Source organism: Schistocerca americana, chromosome 1 (genome assembly GCF_021461395.2).
Source record: "Schistocerca americana isolate TAMUIC-IGC-003095 chromosome 1, iqSchAmer2.1, whole genome shotgun sequence".
NCBI classification, from domain to species: Eukaryota; Metazoa; Arthropoda; class Insecta; order Orthoptera; family Acrididae; genus Schistocerca; species Schistocerca americana.
Window position 1 is genome coordinate 211,295,465 of NC_060119.1, and position 22,241 is coordinate 211,317,705.

General features: G+C 41.8%; 1 protein-coding gene across 1 annotated transcript in view; it reads left to right on the forward strand.

The window, feature by feature from the left end:
- LOC124601143 (tubulin polyglutamylase TTLL5) overlaps positions 1 to 15,230 on the forward strand; it is a 222,750-nt gene extending 207,520 nt beyond the window's left edge. The window contains exon 14 of the mRNA XM_047136224.1: positions 11,335 to 15,230. Coding sequence (XP_046992180.1) covers positions 11,335 to 11,563 — 229 coding nt within the window. The 3' untranslated portion in view covers positions 11,564 to 15,230. The remainder of the gene's footprint in view (positions 1 to 11,334) is intronic.
- The last annotated feature ends 7,011 nt before the right edge of the window (positions 15,231 to 22,241 follow it).

A 22,241-nucleotide genomic window follows, 5' to 3' on the forward strand; every position in this document is an offset into this window, starting at 1 on the left:
CTTGTCCAAACTGGTTATCGTCCATGTTTCACTTCCATACATGGCTACACTCCAGACGAATACTTTCAGAAACAACTTCCTGACACTTAAATCTATACTCGATGTTAACAAATTTCTCTTCTTCAGAAACGATGTCCTTGCCATTGCCAGTCTACATTTTATATCCTCTCTACTTCGACCATCATCAGTTATTTTACTCCCTAAATAGCAAAACTCCTTTACTACTTTAAGTGTCTCATTTCCTAACCTAGTCCCCTCAGCATCACCCAATTTAATTTGACTACATTCCATTATCCTCGTTTTGCTTTTGTTGATGTTCATCTTATATCCTCCTTTCAAGACACTGTCCATTCCGTTCAACTGCTCTTCCAAGTCCTTTGCTGTCTCTGACAGAATTACAATGTCATCGTCGAACCTCAAAGTTTTTACTTCTTCTCCATGAATTGTAATACCTACTCCGAATTTTTCTTTTGTTTCCTTTACTGCTTGCTCAATATACAGATTGAATAACATCGGGGAGAGGCTACAACCCTGTCTCACTCCTTTCCCAAACACTGCTTCCCTTTCATGCCCCTCGACTCTTATAACTGCCATCTGGTTTCTGTACAAATTGTAAATAGCCTTTCGCTCCCTGTATTTTACCCCTGCCACCTTCAGAATTTGAAAGAGAGTATTCCAGTTAACTTTGTCAAAAGCTTTCTCTAAGTCTACAAATGCTAGAAACGCAGGTTTGCCTTTTCTTAATCTTTCTTCTAAGATAAGTCGTAAGGTTAGTATTGCCTCCCGTGTTCCAACATTTCTACGGAATCCAAACTGATCTTCCCCGAGGTCCGCTTCTACCAGTTTTTCCATTCGTCTGCAAAGAATTCTCGTTAGTATTTTGCAGCTGTGACTTATTAAACTGATAGTTCGGTAATTTTCACATCTGTCAACACCTGCTTTCTTTGGGATTGGAATTATTATATTCTTCTTGAAGTCTGAGGGTATTTCGCCTGTCTCATACATCTTGCTCACCAGATGGTAGAGTTTTGTCATGACTGGCTCTCCCAAGGCCATCAGTAGTTCTAATTGAATGTTGTCTACTCCGGGGGCCTTGTTTCGACTCAGGTCTTTCAGTGCTCTGTCAAACTCTTCACGCAGTATCTTATCTCCCATTTCATCTTCATATACATCCTTTTCCATTTCCATAAAATTGTCCTCAAGTACATCGCCCTTGTATAAACCCTCTATATACTCCTTCCACCTTTCTGCCTTCCCTTCTTTGCTTAGAACTGGGTTGCCATCTGAGCTCTTGATATTCATACGAGTGGTTCTCTTCTCTCCAAAGGTCTCTTTAATTTTCCTGTAGGCAGTATCTATCTTACCCTAGTGAGACAAGCCTCTACATCCTTACATTTGTCCTCTAGCCATCCCTGCTCAGCCATTTTGCACTTCCTGTCGATCTCATTTTTGAGATGTTTGTATTCCTTTTTGCCTGCTTCATTTACTGCATTTTTATATTTTCTCCTTTCATCAATTAAATTCAATATTTCTTCTGTTACCCAAGGGTTTCTATTAGCCCTCGTCTTTTTACCTACTTGATCCTCTGCTGCCTTCACTACTTCATCCCTCAGTGCTACCCATCCTTCTTCTACTGTATTTCTTTCCCCCATTCCCGTCAATTGTTCCCTTATGCTCTCCCTGAAACTCTGTACAACCTCTGGTTCTTTCAGTTTATCCAGGTCCCATGTCCTTAAATTCCCGCCTTTTTGCAGTTTCTTCAGTTTCAATCTGCAGTTCATAACCAATAGATTGTGATCAGAATCCACATCTGCCCCTGGAAATGTCTTACAATTTAAAACCTGGTTCCTAAATCTCTGTCTTACCATTATATAATCTATCTGATACCTTTTAGTATCTCCAGGATTCTTCCATGTATACAACCTTCTTTCATGATTCTTGAACCAAGTGTTAGCCATGATTAAGTTATGCTCTGTGCAAAATTCTACAAGGCGGCTTCTTCTTTCATTTCTTCCCCCCAATCCATATTCACCTACTATGTTTCCTTCTCTCCCTTTTCCTACTGACGAATTCCAGTCACCCATGACTATTAAATTTTCGTCTCCCTTCACTACCTGAATAATTTCTTTTATCTCGTCATACATATAAACTTGTACTACTGTAGCAGGCATGGGCTTTGTGTCTATCTTGGCCACAATAATGCGTTCACTATGCTGTTTGTAGTAGCTAACCCGCACTCCTATTTTTTTATTCATTATTAAACCTACTCCTGCATTACCCCTATTTGATTTTGTATTTATAGCCCTGTAATCACCTGACCAAAAGTCTTGTTCCTCCTGCCACCGAACTTCACTAATTCCCACTATATCTAACTTTAACCTATCCATTTACCTTTTTAAATTTTCTAACCTACCTGCCCGATTAAGGTATCTGACATTCCATGCTCCGATCCGTAGAATGCCAGTTTTCTTTCTCCTGATAACGACGTCCTCTTGAGTAGTCCCCGCCCGGAGATCCGAATGGGGGACTGTTTTACCTCCGGAATATTTTACCCAAGAGGACGCCATCATCATTTAATCATACAGTAAAGCTGCATGTCCTCGGGAAAAATTACGGCTGTAGTTTCCCCTTGCTTTCAGCCGTTCGCAGTACCAGCACAGCAAGGCCATTTTGGTTAATGTTACAAGGCCAGATCAGTCAATCATCCAGACTGTTGCCCCTGCAACTACTGAAAAGGCTGCTGCCCCTCTTCAGGAACCACACGTTTGTCTGGCCTCTCAACAGATACCCCTCCATTGTGGTTGCACCTACGGTACGGCCATCTGTATTGCTGAGGCACGCAAGCCTCCCCACCAACGGCAAGGTCCATGGTTCAAGGGGGGACTTATCCATATGATTCCCTTATCCATATGATTCCCTTATCCATATGATTCCCTTATCCATATGATTCCCTTATCCATATGATTCCCTTATTTTTGATGCCCAGAAGAAAGATACTCATGACCTTTGATTTGCTTCAGATTCAGAAATGCACACGCGGGTACAATTGGGGTTTTGTAGGGAACTGCAAAAATTTTTCCGTCTTGTCTCACATTGGGATAAATGTACATTTAAGGTGATTACTATTGAAGTAATAAACAATTTACTTACTTTCATATGACTTTCCCTTTCATTATTTGCATATCTGACTTTAAAAGCATTAACAAGATTTGTGAATTATTTTTTTCTTTTTCTTTAAAAGCATTAACAAAGCTTGTATTATTATTATTATTATTATTATTATTATTACTTTTTTTTGCACAGCCATGAGACTGAGTAATTTATGAGGTCTGTTAGTACCTCCCCTCTCCCCACCCCCCTCGAGTGTCTGATGGATTTGAATCTAGCGCACTTGCATGAGCTAACCTTGAACATTCGTGCACATGCATGAATTTTTTCCCCACCTGTTGATAGCATCAGTTGCTGGCAAGCAGCAGTTGACTAAGGTGTAGTGTTTAGAGCCCACTATGGATTATCATTGTAAGGGAAATGATAGGACAACTGCAGCCGTCCTACTGGATCAAATTTTGCCAGAAACTGGGCAATAGCCAGCTGAAAACCATTTGGAAGATTCAAACAGCTTTCAGTGACAGTGCTATGAGCATATCACAAATTAAGGATTGGTACAATTGGTTCAAAGATGGCTGCACATTGGTGGAGACCAAGCCAAGCTCCAGTTGGCCATCAATGCGCCAAAATGACCAGGTCACTGCCAGACAGAACGCTGTGGTGATGCGGGACCATCGTGTGACTATCAGAGAAATTGCGGAAGAAGTGGGCATCAGCACTTTTCAGGCACATTTGATTGTGACCGAAGATTTGGCCATGAAGAGTGTGTTGGCAAAATTCATGCTGAAGCTGCTGATGCCAGAGCAAAAGCAACTTCATGTTGATGTCTCACAGGACATGCTGCACTCCACAGGCGGTGACCCCATCTTTGTGAACACCATAATCACTGGTGACGAGTTGTAGGTGCACAGATATGACCCGGAAGCTAAATTGAATCCCAGTTGTCATAGTGGTAGCGTTCCTCATCACCAAGACCAAAGGAGGCCTGCCAAGTGCACAGCAACATCAAAGTGATGCTGACTGCTTTCTTTGACTCCTGCAGTGTGGTACATCACAAGTATGCACCACAGGGTCAATTAATCACTAAAACCCCCCCCCCTCCCCTGCGGGTTCGGGGGTAAGAATAGGCCCGCGGTATTCCTGCCTGTCGTAAGAGGTGACTAAAAGGAGTCTCAAATGTTTCGACCCTTATGTGATGGTCCCCTCTTGGGTTTGACCACCATATTTCAAAATTATTCCGAAGAGCGAGCCAATTGGGGTAGGGTGCCTTACATGGTACATTGTGTCCATCGTGCATTGAGACCTTTAGCCAGCTTATTCATCGTTGCATTGCAGTGCCGCTCGCTCTCCATCTCTTGGGCGAGGATACATTCCTGGGTGTGATTTCTGCCATGCACTCTGCAGTGTCACTCTCTGCGCTGACGACGACCATGGACCACTTGCCACCTAATATCCAGCACAGTAGCCAGTCTGCTGGGGTGGGGCCGCCATGTACCCTGTTGGTTGTAGCCTCTCTGCAGTGTCACTTTCTGCACTGACAACGACCATGGACCACTTGCCACCTAATATCCAGCACAGTAGTCAGTCCATTGTGGTGGGGCTGCCATGTACCGTGTTGGTTGTAGTCCCTTACAACACAGGGATCGCTCTACTGATGCCTGCGCCGTTAACTGCCATCCTGCCAGGTGGTCCTTGCTGTGGCTGGGTGGCGCCCATGGGGAGGGCCCTTGGCTGGAGATGACACGCAATGAAGCGTGGCACATATTCTCTTGCTGGTGGCCAGCCACCAGCAGTCTCTAACCATTCGAGGGCTCACTTTAATGCAAATGTGTATGACCCCAAATCGTTCCCCTCCCTAGCCATAGGAATAAAAGGCTATGAATGACAGTGAGACGTATTCACCCTGGTATCTAGTCTGTACGAGAGCTGATGGGGAATCCTTTGTGCCCATGAAGGCTCAGTTCTTTGTAGACCATTTAGAGGATAAGCTCGGTGAGGTGGAGGGTGTCAAAAATGCGGTCCGGTTCAGTCTTGGTAAAAACAGCATTCTCTCCCCAGTCACGGGCATTACTCGCTTGTAAGAAACAGGGGGATGTTTCTGTTACTATCACGCCCCATAAGAGCTTAAATGTGGTCCAGTGCATTATCTTCCAGAGGGGACTTCTTTTACAGTCCGATAACGAGCTGTGCGCCAACTTAGAGCGACGAGGTGTCCATTTTGTCTGGCGTGTCCACTGAGGTCTGAGGGATAATCAGGCTGCCACCGGTGCCTTCATCTTGGCCTTCGAGGGTGACACATTACCCGAGAAGATGAAGGTGATGGTCTATCGCTGTGATGTCAAGCCATATACCCCTCCACCGATGTGGTGCTTCAAGTGTTGGAAGTTTGGTCATATGTCTTCCCACTGTGCTTCCAGCCACATATGTCGCAATTGTGGTTGCCCATTCCATCCCGATACTCCATGTGCCCCACGTCCCATCTGTGAAAACAGCGGAGAGCACCATCCCCCTTGCTTACCGCACTGTAAGATTCTACAGAAGGAATGAAAAATAATGGAATAAAAGACCCTGGACTGACTGAACTACATTGAGGCTAAATGGAAATTTGAACAGCTTCAGCCCATGCGTATGACATCATCTTATGCCGCCACTGTCACTCCTGTTAGGGCTCCATCCGTTGCACCACATACAGTCAGCTCTCTGAGCCGAAGGGCCACGCCTGCCCCCTTGATGGTGGGGGGCACTTCCCTCCCTGTGGCTCCCGCACCACCTACCTCAGGAACAACACTCCCCAACCATCAGGGACACCAGCCCCACTTCTAAGCCGGAGAAGCGCAAGTCTTCTTCGGCTTCTCTCGCTAGGAGTGGCAACCCTCCTCGATCCCTTCATGCCATTCTTGGCCAGGGGCTGAAGAAGTCCAGGTAGCTGTTCGTAGGGCTTCGCAGTCCTCTTTGGTCCTGGAGACTGAATCAAAGAAGCCCTCCCAGCAAGGGCAACCAAAGGAACAGCGTGAGAAATCGAAATCAAAGACCTCTAAGACCAAGGAAATTGTGGTGGCACCCACTCCACCACTACCTACAAGCTCTGTGTCTAATAATGCGGTGGAGATTCTGGCGTCCGCTGAGGACCTAGATCTCACTGGTCCATCAAACATGATGGATGTTGCTCCCGTTAGCAGTGGTGGCAGCAGGTGACCCAGCGGCGTAATCTGCCTCCTCGATCCCTTCATGCCATACTTGGCCATGGACAATGTCATCCTCCAGTGGAACTGCAGTGGTTTTTTCCACAATCGTGCTGAGCTCCGACAACTTCTCAGCCTTCACCCTTTCCTCTGCATTGCTCTTCAGAAAACTTGGTTTCCGGCATTGCAAACCCCCGCCCTCCGTGGCTATCGGGGCTATTATAAGAACCAGCCAGCTTATGAGAGGGTATCTGGTGGTGTCTGCATCTGCATCCTTCACTCTCTTTGCAATGAGTCTGTCCTACAAACACCTTTAGAGGCTGTCACTGTTTGGGTGTGGACGCCTCAGGCTGTCACTGTCTGCAGTTCCCATCATCCACCAGATGGTGATGTCCCACAGCATGTCCTGGCTGTGCTGATAGCCCAATTGCCGCCACCTTTCTTGTTACTGGGCGACTTCAATGCCCATAGCCCTCTGTGGGTGGGATCAGTGACAACAGGCCGAGGCAGCATCATTGCCCAAGTATTGGCACAGATTGACCTTTCTCTTTTAAATACTGGTGCCTTGACAAATTTCAGTGTGGCGCATGGCACGTGCTCGGCCATCGACCTATCGATCTGCAGCCCTAGCCTATCGCCATCTGTCCAATGAAGTGTGCATGATGACTTGTGCGGTAGTGACCACTTTCCGATCTTTCTGTCACTGCCACAAGTCACTCTTCTGGGCACCCCTGCAAATAGGCTATGAATAAGGCTGACTGGGACTTGTTCACCTCCAATGCCACTGTTGAGCCTCTTTCCAATGACGCCATTGATGCAGTGGTTCACTCGGTCACCACCAGCATTGTTACTGCCACAGAATCTGCCATTCTCTGTTCTTCTGGGTCCCCTCGGCGGAGGACTGTGCCTTGGTGGTCGCCTGAGATCGCTGGGGCGATTAAAGATCGCAGGTGGGCACTCCAGCGTCACAAGCAGCATCCCTCATTGCCACACCTCATCACCTTTAAATGACTCCATGAACGAGCCTGCCACCTCATTCGCCAATGCAAGCAGGAGTGCTGGGAAAGGTATGTCTCCACCATTGGCCTCTGTATCTCTCCACTGCAGGTTTGGGCGAAGATTAGGCAACTATGGCTATCGGACCCCCGTCAGCGTACCTGCGCTTTCTCTGAATGGAGCAGTCTGTACTGACTCCGACACAATTGCAAACCGCTTAGCAGAGTATTTTGCTCAGAGTTCCGCTTCTGTGAATTACCCACTAGCCTTCCGCTCCCTGGAAGAGCAGTTGGAATGTCGGATCACTTCATTTCACACACACCACCCTGAATCGTACAATGCTCCGTTCACTGAGTGGGAATTCCAAAGTGCCCTAGCCGCTTGCCCTGATACAGCTCCCAGGCCAGATCGCATCCAGTGTCAGATGCTCAAACACCTCTCGGTGGACTGCCAGTGACACCCCTTTGACCTTTTCAACCGTATCTGGGTTGAGGGTGAGTTCCCGTCGCAATGGCAGGAAAGCATTGTAATCGCCGTGTTGAAACCTGCTAAGAACCCATTGGAGGTGGACAGCTACCACCCCATTAACCTCACCAATGTTCTTCTCAAGTTGCTTGAACGCATGGTGAGCCCAAGGTTGAGTTGGCTACTTGAGTCTCGGGGCCTTGTGGCTCCGTCTCAGGGTGGGTTCTGTAAGGGCCGCTCTGCCACCAATAATCTGGTGTGCCCATAGTCTGCCATCCGTACGGCCTTTGCCCGCTGTCAGCATCTGGTCGCTGTCTTTTTTGACATGCGGAAGGCATACGATACGACATGGTGACATCACATCCTCTCTACGCTTCATGGTTGGGGTCTTTGGGGTCTGCTCCCGATTTTCATACAAAATTTTCTGTCGCTTCATCCTTCTGCGTGCAGGTAGCGGCCTCCCGTAGTTCCTCCCGAGTTCAGGAGAATGGGGTACCGCAAGGATCTGTCTGAAGTGTCTGCCTCTTTTTAATTGCAATTAATGGGCTTGCTGCAATGGTGGGAATGTCTGTCTCAGCTTCCTTGTATGCTGACAACTTCTGCCTATACTTCAGCTCAACTGGCATTGCAGCTGCAGAACAGCAGCTGCAGGGTGCTATCCGCAAGGCACAGACTTGGGTTGTAGCACATGGCTTCCAGTTTTCAGCTGCCAAGACCTGCATTACGCATTTCTGCCAGCGACAAGCTGTTCACCCTGAGCCACGGATTTATCTTGACAGCGAACCTCTTGCTGTTGTGGAGATGCATCGGGTTTTGGGATTGGTTTTTGATATCCCATTGATTTGGCTCCCTCATATTCAGTAGCTTAAACAGATGTCCTGGCTGCATCTTAACGTTCTTCGTTGCTTGAGTCACACCAGCTGGGGTGTCAATCGGTCTACCCTTGTACAAGGCATTAATTCAGTCCTGTCTAGATTATGGGAGCCTGGCTTACGGTTCAACATCCCCTTTTACATTGCAGTTGCTGGACACCATCCTTCACAGCTTTCCGGACAAGCCTTGTCAACAGCATACTTGTGGAGGCAGGTGTCCCTCCATTGCGGTTCTGGCACAAACAATTACTGGCCGCTTATGATACACACATTTGTAGCTTGCCCGAGCATCCCAGTTATCGTCTCCTGTTCCCTCAGTCGGTTGTCCATCTTCTAGAATGGCGGCCCCAGTCAGGGTGTATGGTCGCAGTTCGCGTCAGAGCTCTTCTCTCTGGGCTTGAGGTTTTCCCTCTTCCACCTCTTTCCCGGGCCCCTCTGTGTATAGCCCCATGGTGTGTGCCCCGCCCATGCCTTTGGCTCGATTTGGCACAGGGCCCAAAGGACTCAGTCCCTACTGAGGCCCTCCACCACTGCTTTCTTTCAATCCTTGCCACATTTCAAAGCTCTGACGTTGTCTATACTGACAGTTCGATGGTTGCTGGTCGTGTCTGTTATGCTCTTACTCCAGAGGATCATTATGAACAACACTCATTGCCGACTGGCTGCAGTGTTTTCACTGCCGAGCTGGTCGCCATCTCTCACGCCCTAGAGTATATCCGCTCCTGCTCAGGTGAGTCCTTCGTTATCTATAGTGACTCCCTGAGCAGTTTGAGCTATTGACCATTGTTTACCTCGCTCTCATCTGGTGATGGCTATGCTGGCGTCCCTCCATACTCTTACACATTGCGGCCACTCTGTGGTCTTTGTGTGGACCCCAGGTCAGGTCGGCATCCCGGGAAATGGACATGTTGACACGCTGGCCAAACAGGCTGTCGGTGCACTAGCATTGGAGATTGGCCTTTCGGACAGTGACCTCAGGTCAGTTTTGTGGCAGAAGGTACTTCGCACTTGGGGTGAAGAATGACATACACCCTTCCTTCACTAAACTAACTTCGGGCCATCAAGGGGCTACCGGTGCGTGGCACTCCTCCTTGTGGGTCTCTCGTAAGGACTCTGTTGTCCTCTGCCGGCTGCGCATTGGCCACACCAGGATAATACACAGCTATTTATTGTGCCCCAAGGACCCACCTGTATGTTGCTGCGGGTCAGCTTTGACGGTGGTCCACATCTTGTTGGACTGCCTGCTTTCAACTCTGCTCAGGCAGACGTTGGCGCTGCCTGACACACTTCCTGCACTTTTATCAGATGACTATGCGATGGCAGATTTAGTTTTGAGTTTTATTCGTGCAGGGGGTTTTTATCACTTGATCTAAGTGTTTGTTCTTTTTTTTGTGTTGAGTCTGGCCTTTAGCCTACACTTTTTGACTGAGGTTTTAGTGTGTTTCTTGGTGGTTGGCGTTTCCTTTTTTGTTTCTGTGGTCGGCCAACCACTGTCACACTCTGTGATTTTAATTCCTTTTCTCTGGTCTCTGTCTGTCTTTTTTGTCCTGTGTTGTCTGTTGTCATCTCCATTGTTTGTGGGGGTTTCAAGTTCGTGGAAAAAGGGACTGATGGCCCTAGTAGTCTGGTCCTTTCAGTCCCACAAACCAACCAACCAGTCACTAAACACCTCAGGGTCAGTCAATCACTAAAGAGTCCTACAGGGATGTCCTCCATCGCCTGCGTGACGCTGTGTGGCACAAGAGACTGGACTTGTGGTCTACAGAAAATTGGCACGTCAATCACGACAGTGCTCCAGCACATTCCTAGCATTGGTGAAAACCAGGGTCCTTTGCTTCAACAGGCTCCTTACTCTCCTGATATGGTAACTTTTGGCTGTTCCCCAAACTCAAGAGGCCATTGAAATGAATATGATTTCAGATAAGAGAAGACATTGTGCCAGTAGTGAGAGCTGAGCTAAACTCCATCCCGAAAGAGGTTTTTTCAGTGTGCTTCCAACAATAGCGGCACCACTGGAAGAAGTGTGTGAAATGCAAAGGATACAACGTAGAGGGTGATTAGGTATCCAACACTCCAGGTAAGCTAGTTATTTTTCCCAGCTGAAGGTCATATACTTCCCTAACAGACCTCATATGTTGAGGGATGACACTCTCTTCCCAAGAGTATGCTGATCATACTGTTGGGCTCAGCAAGTTCTCTCTTCAATTGATTTGTACTCAAACCAACCATTAAATGAAAAGTATTCTTATTTAGATTTGGTGGCAGATGGCTATTGAACATCATTCAAAGCACAATGGCACTACCTCTTCTAATATTGTTAATACTCTATTGAAACTTTTGGCAGTAAGTTCAGTTGTGTATTTATTTTTATCGACACTTGGTGTATATGTCATGCAGCCAACTCTTCATTACAGAAAGTTGGACATGAACTGTATTAAGAGTGGTTTATGGACATACATAAGACATTTTAATTGAGTACAGATAATAAGCACACCACACTGGTAGCTGACAGCAAATATTTGTTTTTAGATTAGTGAATTAGGGGGGGTATCAAACTGGATACTGTTACTGCCAAGCATTTCTAAGAAAGCGCAATAATAGACCAGAATGAAGTCATTCTTCAAACTTTGTGTAGTCATCTGGTGTGTTAAAACCATATAGGAAAGGTAAATGTTGTCAGTACTTAATTGACATTTTTGTTTGTGTTTCAGTGAGTCTGATCTGGAGGAAGTCCTGTCAGCTCATTCGCGTGTATTTAAATGTGTGCACACGTACCTAGGACGTTGTGGACCAGTCCCAACAACTCGTCACCCATTGGGTTTGCTGCGTTCATATCCACATGCACCTGGAGGTACATCTTGTGAGACTCGTCGTGCCTCTCTTTCAAAACAACCTGCTGCTAAAAGGGCATCTGCTACTAAAGTCTCTAGAGCACTGTGATACATTGTGGTGTATGATTTTTACGTATCCGTTCCATGTATGTGACAAGCTAGTCATGTAAAGTATTGCCTTGACGTTGTTAGTTGATTTTGACGTGGGTTAGGAAAAGTATTTCTTGAAATGATAACTTTGATAATGGTAGTGCTACTGTTGTATTTTAATTGTTTTTATTTATTTTGTTGTTGGAGACAGTGATTAAAAGAAGTATTTTAGACGGCCTTCCTGTTTTTATGGCTGCCTGAAATAGCAGCCGTTAAAAAAAGTCTGTGATCGTTGTATAAGTTAAATCCTCATTTTTGCAACAGTATGTGGCATTTTTTATAAAAGAATTCCATGTGAGTGATGGGTCATGGTGCAATCACAATTATTTTTTTGATATTTGTTTTTATATATTTACTCACAGGGTACTTTCTAGAGTTGTGAACAGTGTCAAAGGCTGCAGTGGCATAATTTCAGTATTTTGTTATTTATTTAGCTAGATAGTGTTAGTCAGTGCAGCCTTTCCATCTTTCTAATTATTTATGTTATTTATTATGTCATTCAACTACTAATACCTTCTTGTATGATATCTTATTATTGTTCATTAAGAGATTGGACAAATGTATTGTTTTGAAGGACTGTTTTTTGGTGCTTTATTGGAGACAACGAAAGGAAAGAAACACTGCCAGAGCAATTGTTCATTGTGATTCTGCTTACAATTTAATTTTCTGTATGCAGTGGTGAATTGTGACATAAACAAAACAAATTGTGTTGAAGGCTGATGCAATGATTTTATCTTGTACAATAATGACAAATCAAGCAAAGTTATTTTGAATAAATTTCAGTTGCTCAATTGCTTTTTAACAATAGTCACCAGTAGAGCAATAGTGCACATGCAGCAACTCCCAACAATTTTTCATCCATAAAGTACAATTAAATAAGCAAGTTACCAGTAGTGCCATAGAAACTGTACGTTGAGGGGTGCTATGATAAATAATAATTATTAAGTTCTCATAAATGAACATTATTTTTAAAATAGATTTTATACACAGTTAAGACTCCCTTCCTCATGGAAATGGTTTATAATTACATATACCTAAACTTCAAGTATTCTTGCACAGGAATTTTGTGTCATTAATGCATAAAAATAATTTTGTTGATGTTTGTGCCATGTGAAATGCAAGTTTCCAGAATTTTTATAATACATTAACATTGTTTTGCTGAATGGACAAAAAATCTGGAGGAAAAACTATAAATGGCACAAACTAAATCATCTGAATATTAGTTTACAGATAACACAGAAACATAATTTAGCTTTTAACTAGGACAAGATACAAACTTCTTTCTGAATGAGTAAGGTTTGTGAGCAGTCATGATGGCTCAGAGATTTATATTGTAAAGCTTACTTGGAAACTGTTCACAAAAATTAAAGCTAGAAGTTAAATTTGATAGAAATCATCATCATAAATTACTTTAAGGTTCACTATCTTGTTGCCATCAGTTTGAGAAATACTACAAAAATGTAGTTTCACCACCAGAGATTTTCCCCAGTCCCCTCCCCGCCTCCTGTAAAGGAACTTAAGAAGGGAAATTTGTGAGATGTTCCCGGACAGTGTGGGGAGAAGAATGAGTCAGAGGCAAATGTGAACTTTGTAAGTGTGTTGGGGTAACGGATTACTTGCACTGCATCATATGTTATTGAATGAGAAAATTCATTTAATTTTTTGTTCAGTGTATGAGTGAACTATATAAAACTTCAAGGACATATAATAAATTTTTTTTTTGGTAAGGCAGTGGTTATTCTCAACTTACAATAACTGTCATCAGTTTCATCTACCCTTCTTAGGTCAATAACTCTTGGCTGCTCAATAACTCTTGGCTTCATTGAGTCACAAAATAAAGCAGATATCCATGTAATGATACTGCACCGGTCTTTATTTGAGAGCAATGCTTTATTTAAATTATTTGAGTATTGGTCTTTAATATTTTTGTTTTCTCTGCCTACTCAATGTGCAGACTGTGTAAAATGAGAAATACTGAAACAAAAGGAGAACAGCTGATACTATGCTGACTTCCTTACTACGAGGAATACAAAATACTTGTCAGTGAACTTCGTCAATAGTAGCATCAATGAGAAATGTAAACAGTTCTTCTAAGTAGTTGATATGCCTCTCTTGGAAGTAATGCTATAAGGGAAAAGCAGTCATTAAATGTACTTGGGCAAGAGTACTTAATTACTGATATAATATTGGTATAATTACTTTTCTTTTGGCTTTTAGTTATAAATGTGCGTGCAGCTTTTTTAATGAAATAGTAACATATGGCTCATCTGTCCCCTAACCCCTTCTCTCTCTCTCTCTCTCTCTCTCTCTCTCTCTCTCTCTCTCTCTCTCTCTCTCTCTGAGACATTACTTACCCACGCAATTAATGCACAAAAAATGTCAGTCTTTCAGAATTAATGTTTAAAAGCTTTTAAAGCAATAATCACACTAGCTTTTAGCTCAGAAGTTAAAGCTACATTTTTCACTATGTGGAGAATTCCATTGTATAATCTTACAGAAGAGACTGTTCTGGTCATTAAGGTGCTCTTTATTATTATTTTATTATTACTGAATAGCAGTGGTATTAGATTAAGTGGTTGCTCATATGGTGACAACTGTGGTCAATCAATCTATCATAAATACTTAACATTTAAATGCTGAACTTTAATAATTAACAATATTCACATTCAAATAAGGATGAAGTGGACAGGAAACTAGAAAAGTGGCTTAGTTATTTTGAAAGCTGGATATATATGGATACAAACTATCTTGTCTCAGTTGGGCTGATTTCTCATTCCATATTAAATTATCACCTCTTTTCCTTTCATTTCGTTTGTCGTTGATTTATGACAAAGATTTTTTCCTCTAAAAAATAGAATTAGCTAACAAAGTCATAATTTTCACTGTAAACAGAAAGGCCTTTGAATGAGAAATTTTATTATCCTTCATAGATGTGTAAGATTAAGTAATGATGCCAAAGTAATTTGTATGCTTTACATGTTCAGTTTTGTACATCTTGCATTTAGGAATACTTCCATGGTATGATACTTACAACATGGTATGTTTAGTAACACTGGTGTCACTTATTAATAATGGTTTGTGAAAGTATCCAGTGATTTTTCACTCAGTGAAGCACAAATTTCTACAGTTAATAGAATCACAGTATATGTAGCAAATGAACTGTAGTAAAAGCTGTAACACTGTTTCCAGTTATGTGAAAAACATTCCTTACATGAAGTGCTGAGTTTGTGTACTTAACTTTTATCAGAAATATCTGAAGTACTTGTGATATTTTAACAGTGAAAATGACATATGCCATTCTTTAAGCTGGTGTTTTTTACAGATGTAGTCACTGAACTAAAAATTTTTGGAAGATTTTTTATGAAGTGCATTAAAATATTGTACGTCACATTGTATTTGGGCAAGTGCACTGTAACCTGTCTTATGGATGCTGGAGGAAATTGTCATAATGTACATGAATTTGAAATTGTGTATTTTTGTGGGCACAGCTTTGTAGACTTAAATGTGCTCATTTGGCATAGATTTACGCTGTTCGCTGCTTAAAGATGTAAGTCAGTCTTCACTCGTGGCAGCTATTTTTCTCAACTTTGTATTCAATGCAAATATATTCACTTGATATCTGGACAGAAAAAGATTTTGTTATATTGATTTCTTGTTTATGACTTCCACTCCAAACAAAGGTGCGTAAAGAATAATGGCAAATATGAAAACCCTTTGAATCACCACTTTTTAAAAGGCACTACATCTGTACAGTCTAGTTTAAAGAAAAACACCAATTGCTATACACTCACTGTTACTGCCAGTAAAACTATTTTGTTACATTAAATCAGTAGTAAAAATTACAGGATACATTGTACAACCAAATTAGTTAGTACATTCAATAAGAAGAAATTTACGAGTCTGAATTGTGACAATTAAGAACCTTTTTGCAATCGATTCCAAAATCTAATTTCTTATTTCACCATACATTTAAAGGTTTATTTTTAAAGAACACATTGGCACTGGAGTGGTAAAACGTCATTTATTTTGGGTCTGCAGTACATATTGTAACATTTTAGTCCAAAACACTAGTCCTCTTCTACATGCACTGACTATGTGTCTTCATACTACTACACATATTTGTGTAGAGTGTCTTTCACAACCTTCTTGATATCTTCCTTTTTCTTATGTTGTACAGGAACACTTACATTGGACACAGGACATGGAGGAATAGTCACATCTACATTCATACTCAGCGAGCCACCCAACGGTGTGTGGCGGAGGGCTGGCAAACTTAAGCCAAAAGCATCCTCCCCCCATGAACCATGGACCTTGCATTGGTGGGGAGGCTTGCGTGCCTCAGTGATACAGATAGCTGTACCGTAGGTACAACCGCAACGGGGCAGAATCTGTTGAGAGGGCAGACAAATGTGTGGTTCCTGAAGATGGCAGCAGCCTTTTCAGTAGTTGCAGGAGTAACAGTCTGATTGATTGACTAATCTGGCATTGTAACATTAACCAAAATGGCCTTGCTGTGCTGGTACTGCGAATGGCTGAAAGCAAGGGAAAACTACAGCGGTACTTTGTCCCAAGAGCATACAGCTTTGCTGTATGATTAAATGATGGTGGTGTCCTCTTGGGTAAAATATTCTGGAGGTAAAAAGAGTCCTCCATTCGGATCAGGAGAAACAAAACTGGCGTTCAGCGGATTGGAGCATGGAAGGTCAGATCCCTTAATGGGGCAGGTTGGTTAGAAAATTTAAAAAGGGAAATAGATTAAAGTTAGATATAGTGGGAATTAGTGAAGTTTGGTGGCAGGAGGAAGAAGACTTCTGGTTGGGTGAATACAGGGTTATAAATACAAAATCAAGAAGCGGTAATGCAGAAGTAGGCTTAAAATGAATAAAAAATAGGAGCGTAGGTAAGCTGCTATGAACAGCATAGTAAACGCATTATTGTGGCCAAGATAGACATGAAGCCCATACCTACTACAGTAGTACAAGCATATATGCCAACTAGCTCCGCAGGTGACGAAGAGATTGAAGAAATGAATGATGAGATAAAAGAAATTATTCAGATAATGAAGGGAGGTGAAAATTTAATAGTAATTTGATAAGGAAAAGGAAGGGAAGGGAAGGAAAAGTAATAGGTGAATATAGAATGGAGGTAAGGAATGAAAGAGGAAGCTGCCTGGTAGAATTTTGCACAGAGCATAACTTACTCCTAGCTAACGCTTGGTTTAAGAAGGTTGTATATGTAGAAGAGGCCTGAAGACACTGGAAGGTTTCAGATAGATTATATAATGGTAAGACATAGGTTTAGGAACCAGGTTTTAAATTGTAAGACATTTCCAGGAGCAGATGTGGACTCTTACCACAATCTATTGGCTATGACCTGTACATTAAAGCTAAAGAAACTGCAAGAAGGTGGGAATTTAAGGAAATTGAACCTGAATGAATTGAAAGAACCAGAGGTTGTAGAGTGTTTCAGGGAGAGCATTAGGGAGTGATTGACAAGAACGGGGGAAAGAAATACAGAAGAAGAAGAAGAAGAAGAAGAAGAAAAGAATGAGTAGCTTTGAGAGATGACAAAGGGAAGGCAGCTAAGGATCAAGTAGATAAAAAGACAAGGGCTAGTAGAAATCCATGGGTAACAGAAGAGATATTGAGTTTAATTGATGAAATGAGAAAATATAAAAGTGCAGTAAATGAAGCAGGCAAGAAGAAATACAAACGTCTCAAAAATGAGATCGAAAGGAAGTGCAAAATTGCTAATCAGTTATGGCTAGATGATAAATGTACGATAGACAGGAAATAAGATACTTTTGGAGAAAAGAGAACCACTTGTATGGATATCAAGAGCTCAGGTGGAAAAATAGTACTAAGCAAAGAAGGGAAATCAGAAAGGTGGAAGGAATATATAGAGGGTCTATAGGGCGATATTATGGAGATGGAAGAAGATGTAGACGAAGATGAAATGGGAGATATGATACTGCATGAAGAGTTTGACAGAGCACTGAAATACCAAAGTCAAAACAAGGCTCCAGGAGTAGACAATGTTCCATTAGAACTACTTGATAGCCTTCGGAGAACCAGCCATGACAAAACTCTACCATCTGGTGAAAAAGATGTATGCGACAGGTGAAATACCCTCAGACTTAAAGAAAAATATAATAATTCCAATCCCAAAGAAATCAGGTGTTGACAGATGTGAAAATTACCAAACTATCAGTTTAATAAGTCACGGCTACAAAATACTAGCACAAATTCTTTACAGACGAATGGAAAAACTGGTAGAAGCCGACCTCGGGGAAGATCAGGTTGGATTCTGTAGAAATATTGGAACATGTGAGGCAATACTGATCCTACGACTTATCTTAAGAAATAGATTAAGGAAAGACAAACCTACATTTCTAGCATTTGTAGACTTAGAGAAAGCTTTTGACAATGTTGACTGGAATACTCTCTTTCAAATTCTAAAGGTGGCAGGGGTAAAATACAGGGAGTGAAAGGCTATTTACAATTTGTACAGAAACCAGATGGCAGTTATAAGAGTCAAGGGACATGAAAGGGAAGCAGTGGTTGGGAAGGGAGTAAGACAGGGTTGTAGCCTCTCCCCGATGTTTCAATCTGTATATTGAGCAAGCAGTAAAGGAAACAAAAGAAAAATTCGAAGTAGGTATTAAAATCCATGGAGCAGAAATAAAAACTTTGATGTTTGCCAATGACACTGTAATTCTGTCAGACATCTAAGGACCTGGACGAGCAGTTGAACGGAATGGACAGAGTCTTGAAAGGAGGATATAAGATGATCATCAACAAAAGCAAAATGAGGATAATGAAATGTAGTCGAATTAAGTCGGGTGATGCTGAGGGATTTAGATTAAGAAATGACACTTAAAGTAGTAAAGGAGTTTTGCTATTTGGGGAGCAAAATAACTGATGATGGTCGAAGTAGAGAGGATATAAAATGTAGACTGGCAATGGCAAGGAAAGCGTTTCTGAAGAAGAGAAATTTGTTAACATTGAGTATAGATTTGTCAGGAATTCTTTTCTGAAAGTATTTGTATGGAGCGTAGCCATGTATGGAAGTGAAATGTGTACGATAAATAGTTTGGACAAGAAGAGAATAGAAGCTTTTGAAATGTGGTGCTGCAGAAGAATGCTGAAGATTAGATGGGTAGATCACCTAATTAATGAGGAGGAATTGGGGAGAAGAGAAATTTGTGGCCCAACTTGACATGAAGGGACTGCTTGGTAGGACATATTCTGATGCGTCAAGGGATCACAAATATAGTATTATAGGGCAGCGTGGAGGGCAAAACTTGTAGAGGGATACAAAGAGATGAATACACTAAGCAGATTCAGAAGGATGTCTGTTGCAGTAGGTACTTGGAGATGAAGCAGCTCGCACAGGACAGAGTAGCATAGAGAGCTGCATCAAACCACTCTCTGGACTGAAGACCATGACCACGACAACGACGACAACAACAACATCTGAATGAATAACAAGCGGGACTTAACCTTATCTTCGACTGTTATTCCATGTTTTTCCTCAAGATTTCGTGGACAGCCATCTGTCTTGTAAAAATGTGGGTAGCACTTGCTAGAGTCTAAAATTTATTTCTTTTGATTATATAGATGATAAAGTATTGTCCACAGCACAGTTTAAAGTTACTGTTTTGTTACAAACAACTCATTTGATTCCAGAATGAATATTCAGTCTGCAGTGAAATGTGCACCAATTTGAAACTTCCTGCTAGATTAAAACTGTGTGCCAGACAGGGACTTAAACCTGGGACCTTTGCCTTTCACGGGCAATTGCTTCGCTGACTGAGCTATCCAAGTACGACTCGTAATTCTCCTGCATACTTTGAGACTAATACTCCTGGAAGAAAGGAGTGATAGTCCTACAGGGTATGTGAGAGAACATTTGTGAAGTTTGGAAGGTAGGAGATGCAATATTACTGAAAATTAAACTGTGAGGGAGGGACACGAGTCATGTTTGAGTAACTGTTGATAAAACACTTGTTTGAGGTTCACATCCAGCTGTGGCATACAGTTTTAGTGTGCAAGCAAGTTTAAACTGATGTGGTTCTCAGTTTGCTGTGAAATGCGCACCGATTTGAAACACACCATTAGATTAAATGTGTATGCCAGACTTGGGACCTTCACCTTTCGCAGTGGGTTTGAGTTACTGTTGATAGAGCATTTGTCCCAGGTTCACATCCGGAGGTCTGGTGTACAGTTTTAATCTGCAAGAAAGTTTGAACTGATCTGATTCTCACCCTGTGTAGAAATCATGGTAATATGGTACATGTACAAGGGAGAATAAGACACCAGGACATTTGGAAATTTGGGCCACTCCTGGAAGCATGCTCAAGTAGCCAAAGTGGTTAAGGCAATCACTTGCACCAAGTGTGAAATCCATGTTAGAGTTCTGGTCTGGCACAAATTTTAATTTGTTCTGAAATATTCTACAGCTGATGTGGAACCCTAATCTCAATTTGCGAGTTCTTTCTCATCTGATCAATATGACATCTTTTGGAGGGTAAATATGAGTGACTATGGATTTAAAAAAAAAAAAAAAAAGAGTTGAACGATTTCTTCAGATCAATGAGAGCTGCCTGGCACAGAATATCTTATTGAATCTTGTTGTGATCCTGCTAATTATGGGTATTCCTTGCATTTAGGGTAGCTACAATTCCCTTTTAACAGTTTGATGAGTCTTATATGTACACATCTTCATCCTAAATACTGAATGGAGAAAGTGACATCTGAAATTGCAATGTCTCAAAAAATCTTGCCGAAGCATAGTTTTACACAACAGGAACAAAGAAAAAGTAAGTATGAACATTGTGTTAACCTGTGTGTGGAGGGAATGCCAATTTTCCCTATAAAACTGCAATTTGTCTTTCGTATATAACTAATGTTTCACTTGCAGGCAGTTGCCACTAGTTTTTCCCTCTGGCACTAGTTTTCTGGTGTATGAATTATGAGCTGTTCACCTCATTGTATTGCTTAATGCTATTGATCAGATAATTTTTCTGTTTCCTGATAATGACTTCACTTTTTCATACCCCTCTTTTTCCATTTCTTTTTATGTTTTAGCCCACTTTGCTGATCAAAATAATGATTCATAAACCACACTAAAACAAATTCCACCAAAAAAATATAAGAAAGGGCCTTTTAGAAATGGCTGATTTCCTTAATCACACTTTTTTTTTCCCCCCATCCTGAACAATCATGCACTATGCGCTGCCAGCACAGATGGTGTTCTGGTGAGTACCCATATTGCTAGCTGTGTCCAAAGTTGGATGTAAGTTAAGTATAAATGTGAATAAATTAAAAATGATGGAGTGTGAAATGTTTATTAGTAGTATGGATGCACATCAGCAATTAACATGGGATGCAGAGGATACATATCTGTGCTTTCAGAGTTGGTATTCATTGCTCCTCCCAGTCACCAGAAATATGTTGGGAGTTATTCTGTAAAGTGTATGATACGTGTTAATGCTGTTAATACTCCTGTTACAATTTCAGTATCTGGTGAGATAGAAAATGGGGCGGGGGATAGTTTCACAATGAATTATTGTGGGCCACCATCTCTACATTAAGAACTTTGTGAGATCTTGTGAACTGAAATTTCTTAAAATGGATTTTCTGCTGCCAACTATTCACTCTATAAGCTAGTAACATTTTTCATGTTTTCCAGCTGCGTCTTTTCTCCTTGCAGAGTTAGTAACTGTTGTATTCTTTATCTTTAATAAATTTATCAATGTATTTTTGCCTTAATTTTTTCTTCCTCTTCCATTATTTTGAGCAAACTATCAGATAGGAACTACTACTGGTCGGCTTTTGAGCAGTTAATTCTTGCAATCAATCACTCTTAAAAGCATCAAAGATCCTTTACAGTTATACAACGAAAAACATGAAGGGAAAGAAATTAAGTGTTGTGATGAATTCTCCAATTCTACTGTGCAGCCACCGATAAAAGGATATCAGTAATGTAAACTGTTTGTGGCAAACTCAAGCTCCCAACAATACTGTACTGAATCAGCAAGTCAAAAGTGTCTCCAGACTTAAGGTTCAACAGTAATGCATTTCTGTGGACTATTTTCTCAGCTAAGTGACTGAATTCATAATTTCCTGTTACAAAACTCACAGTATGTAGTAACTGATGGGAAGTCAGCTAATGAAAACAAAGTTCTATCTGAGGTTCCCCTGTATAAACAGTTTGGGAGACGAGCAGCCAGTTAGATTGTTTTTACAGTCAGAAGATCAAAACATATCTGAAAATGATTGAGATGAGATACTGTGGGCATGTTACAGAAAGTGGCAATGACCCTGAATAGTCAAAAGCAAGAGATCTTCCGCACAGGTACTAAAAAAATCCATTAAATTTCACTTACATGATAAATAACCCAAATTTAAAGGTTGTAGGTTCAACTAAGTACATTAAGATTACAGACAGCTTACACTGGAATCGCATAGAAAATGTTATGGGGGAGTGAACCAAAGGCTGTGTTTATTGGAAGAAAACTTAGAAGATACAACAAATCTACTAAACAGACTGCCTGTCCTATGCTTTTGAAAAAGCTTGCAAACTGTATTCAGAAGTAAAATTTTGGAGTCACTGTAGACCTCCACCATACTCAG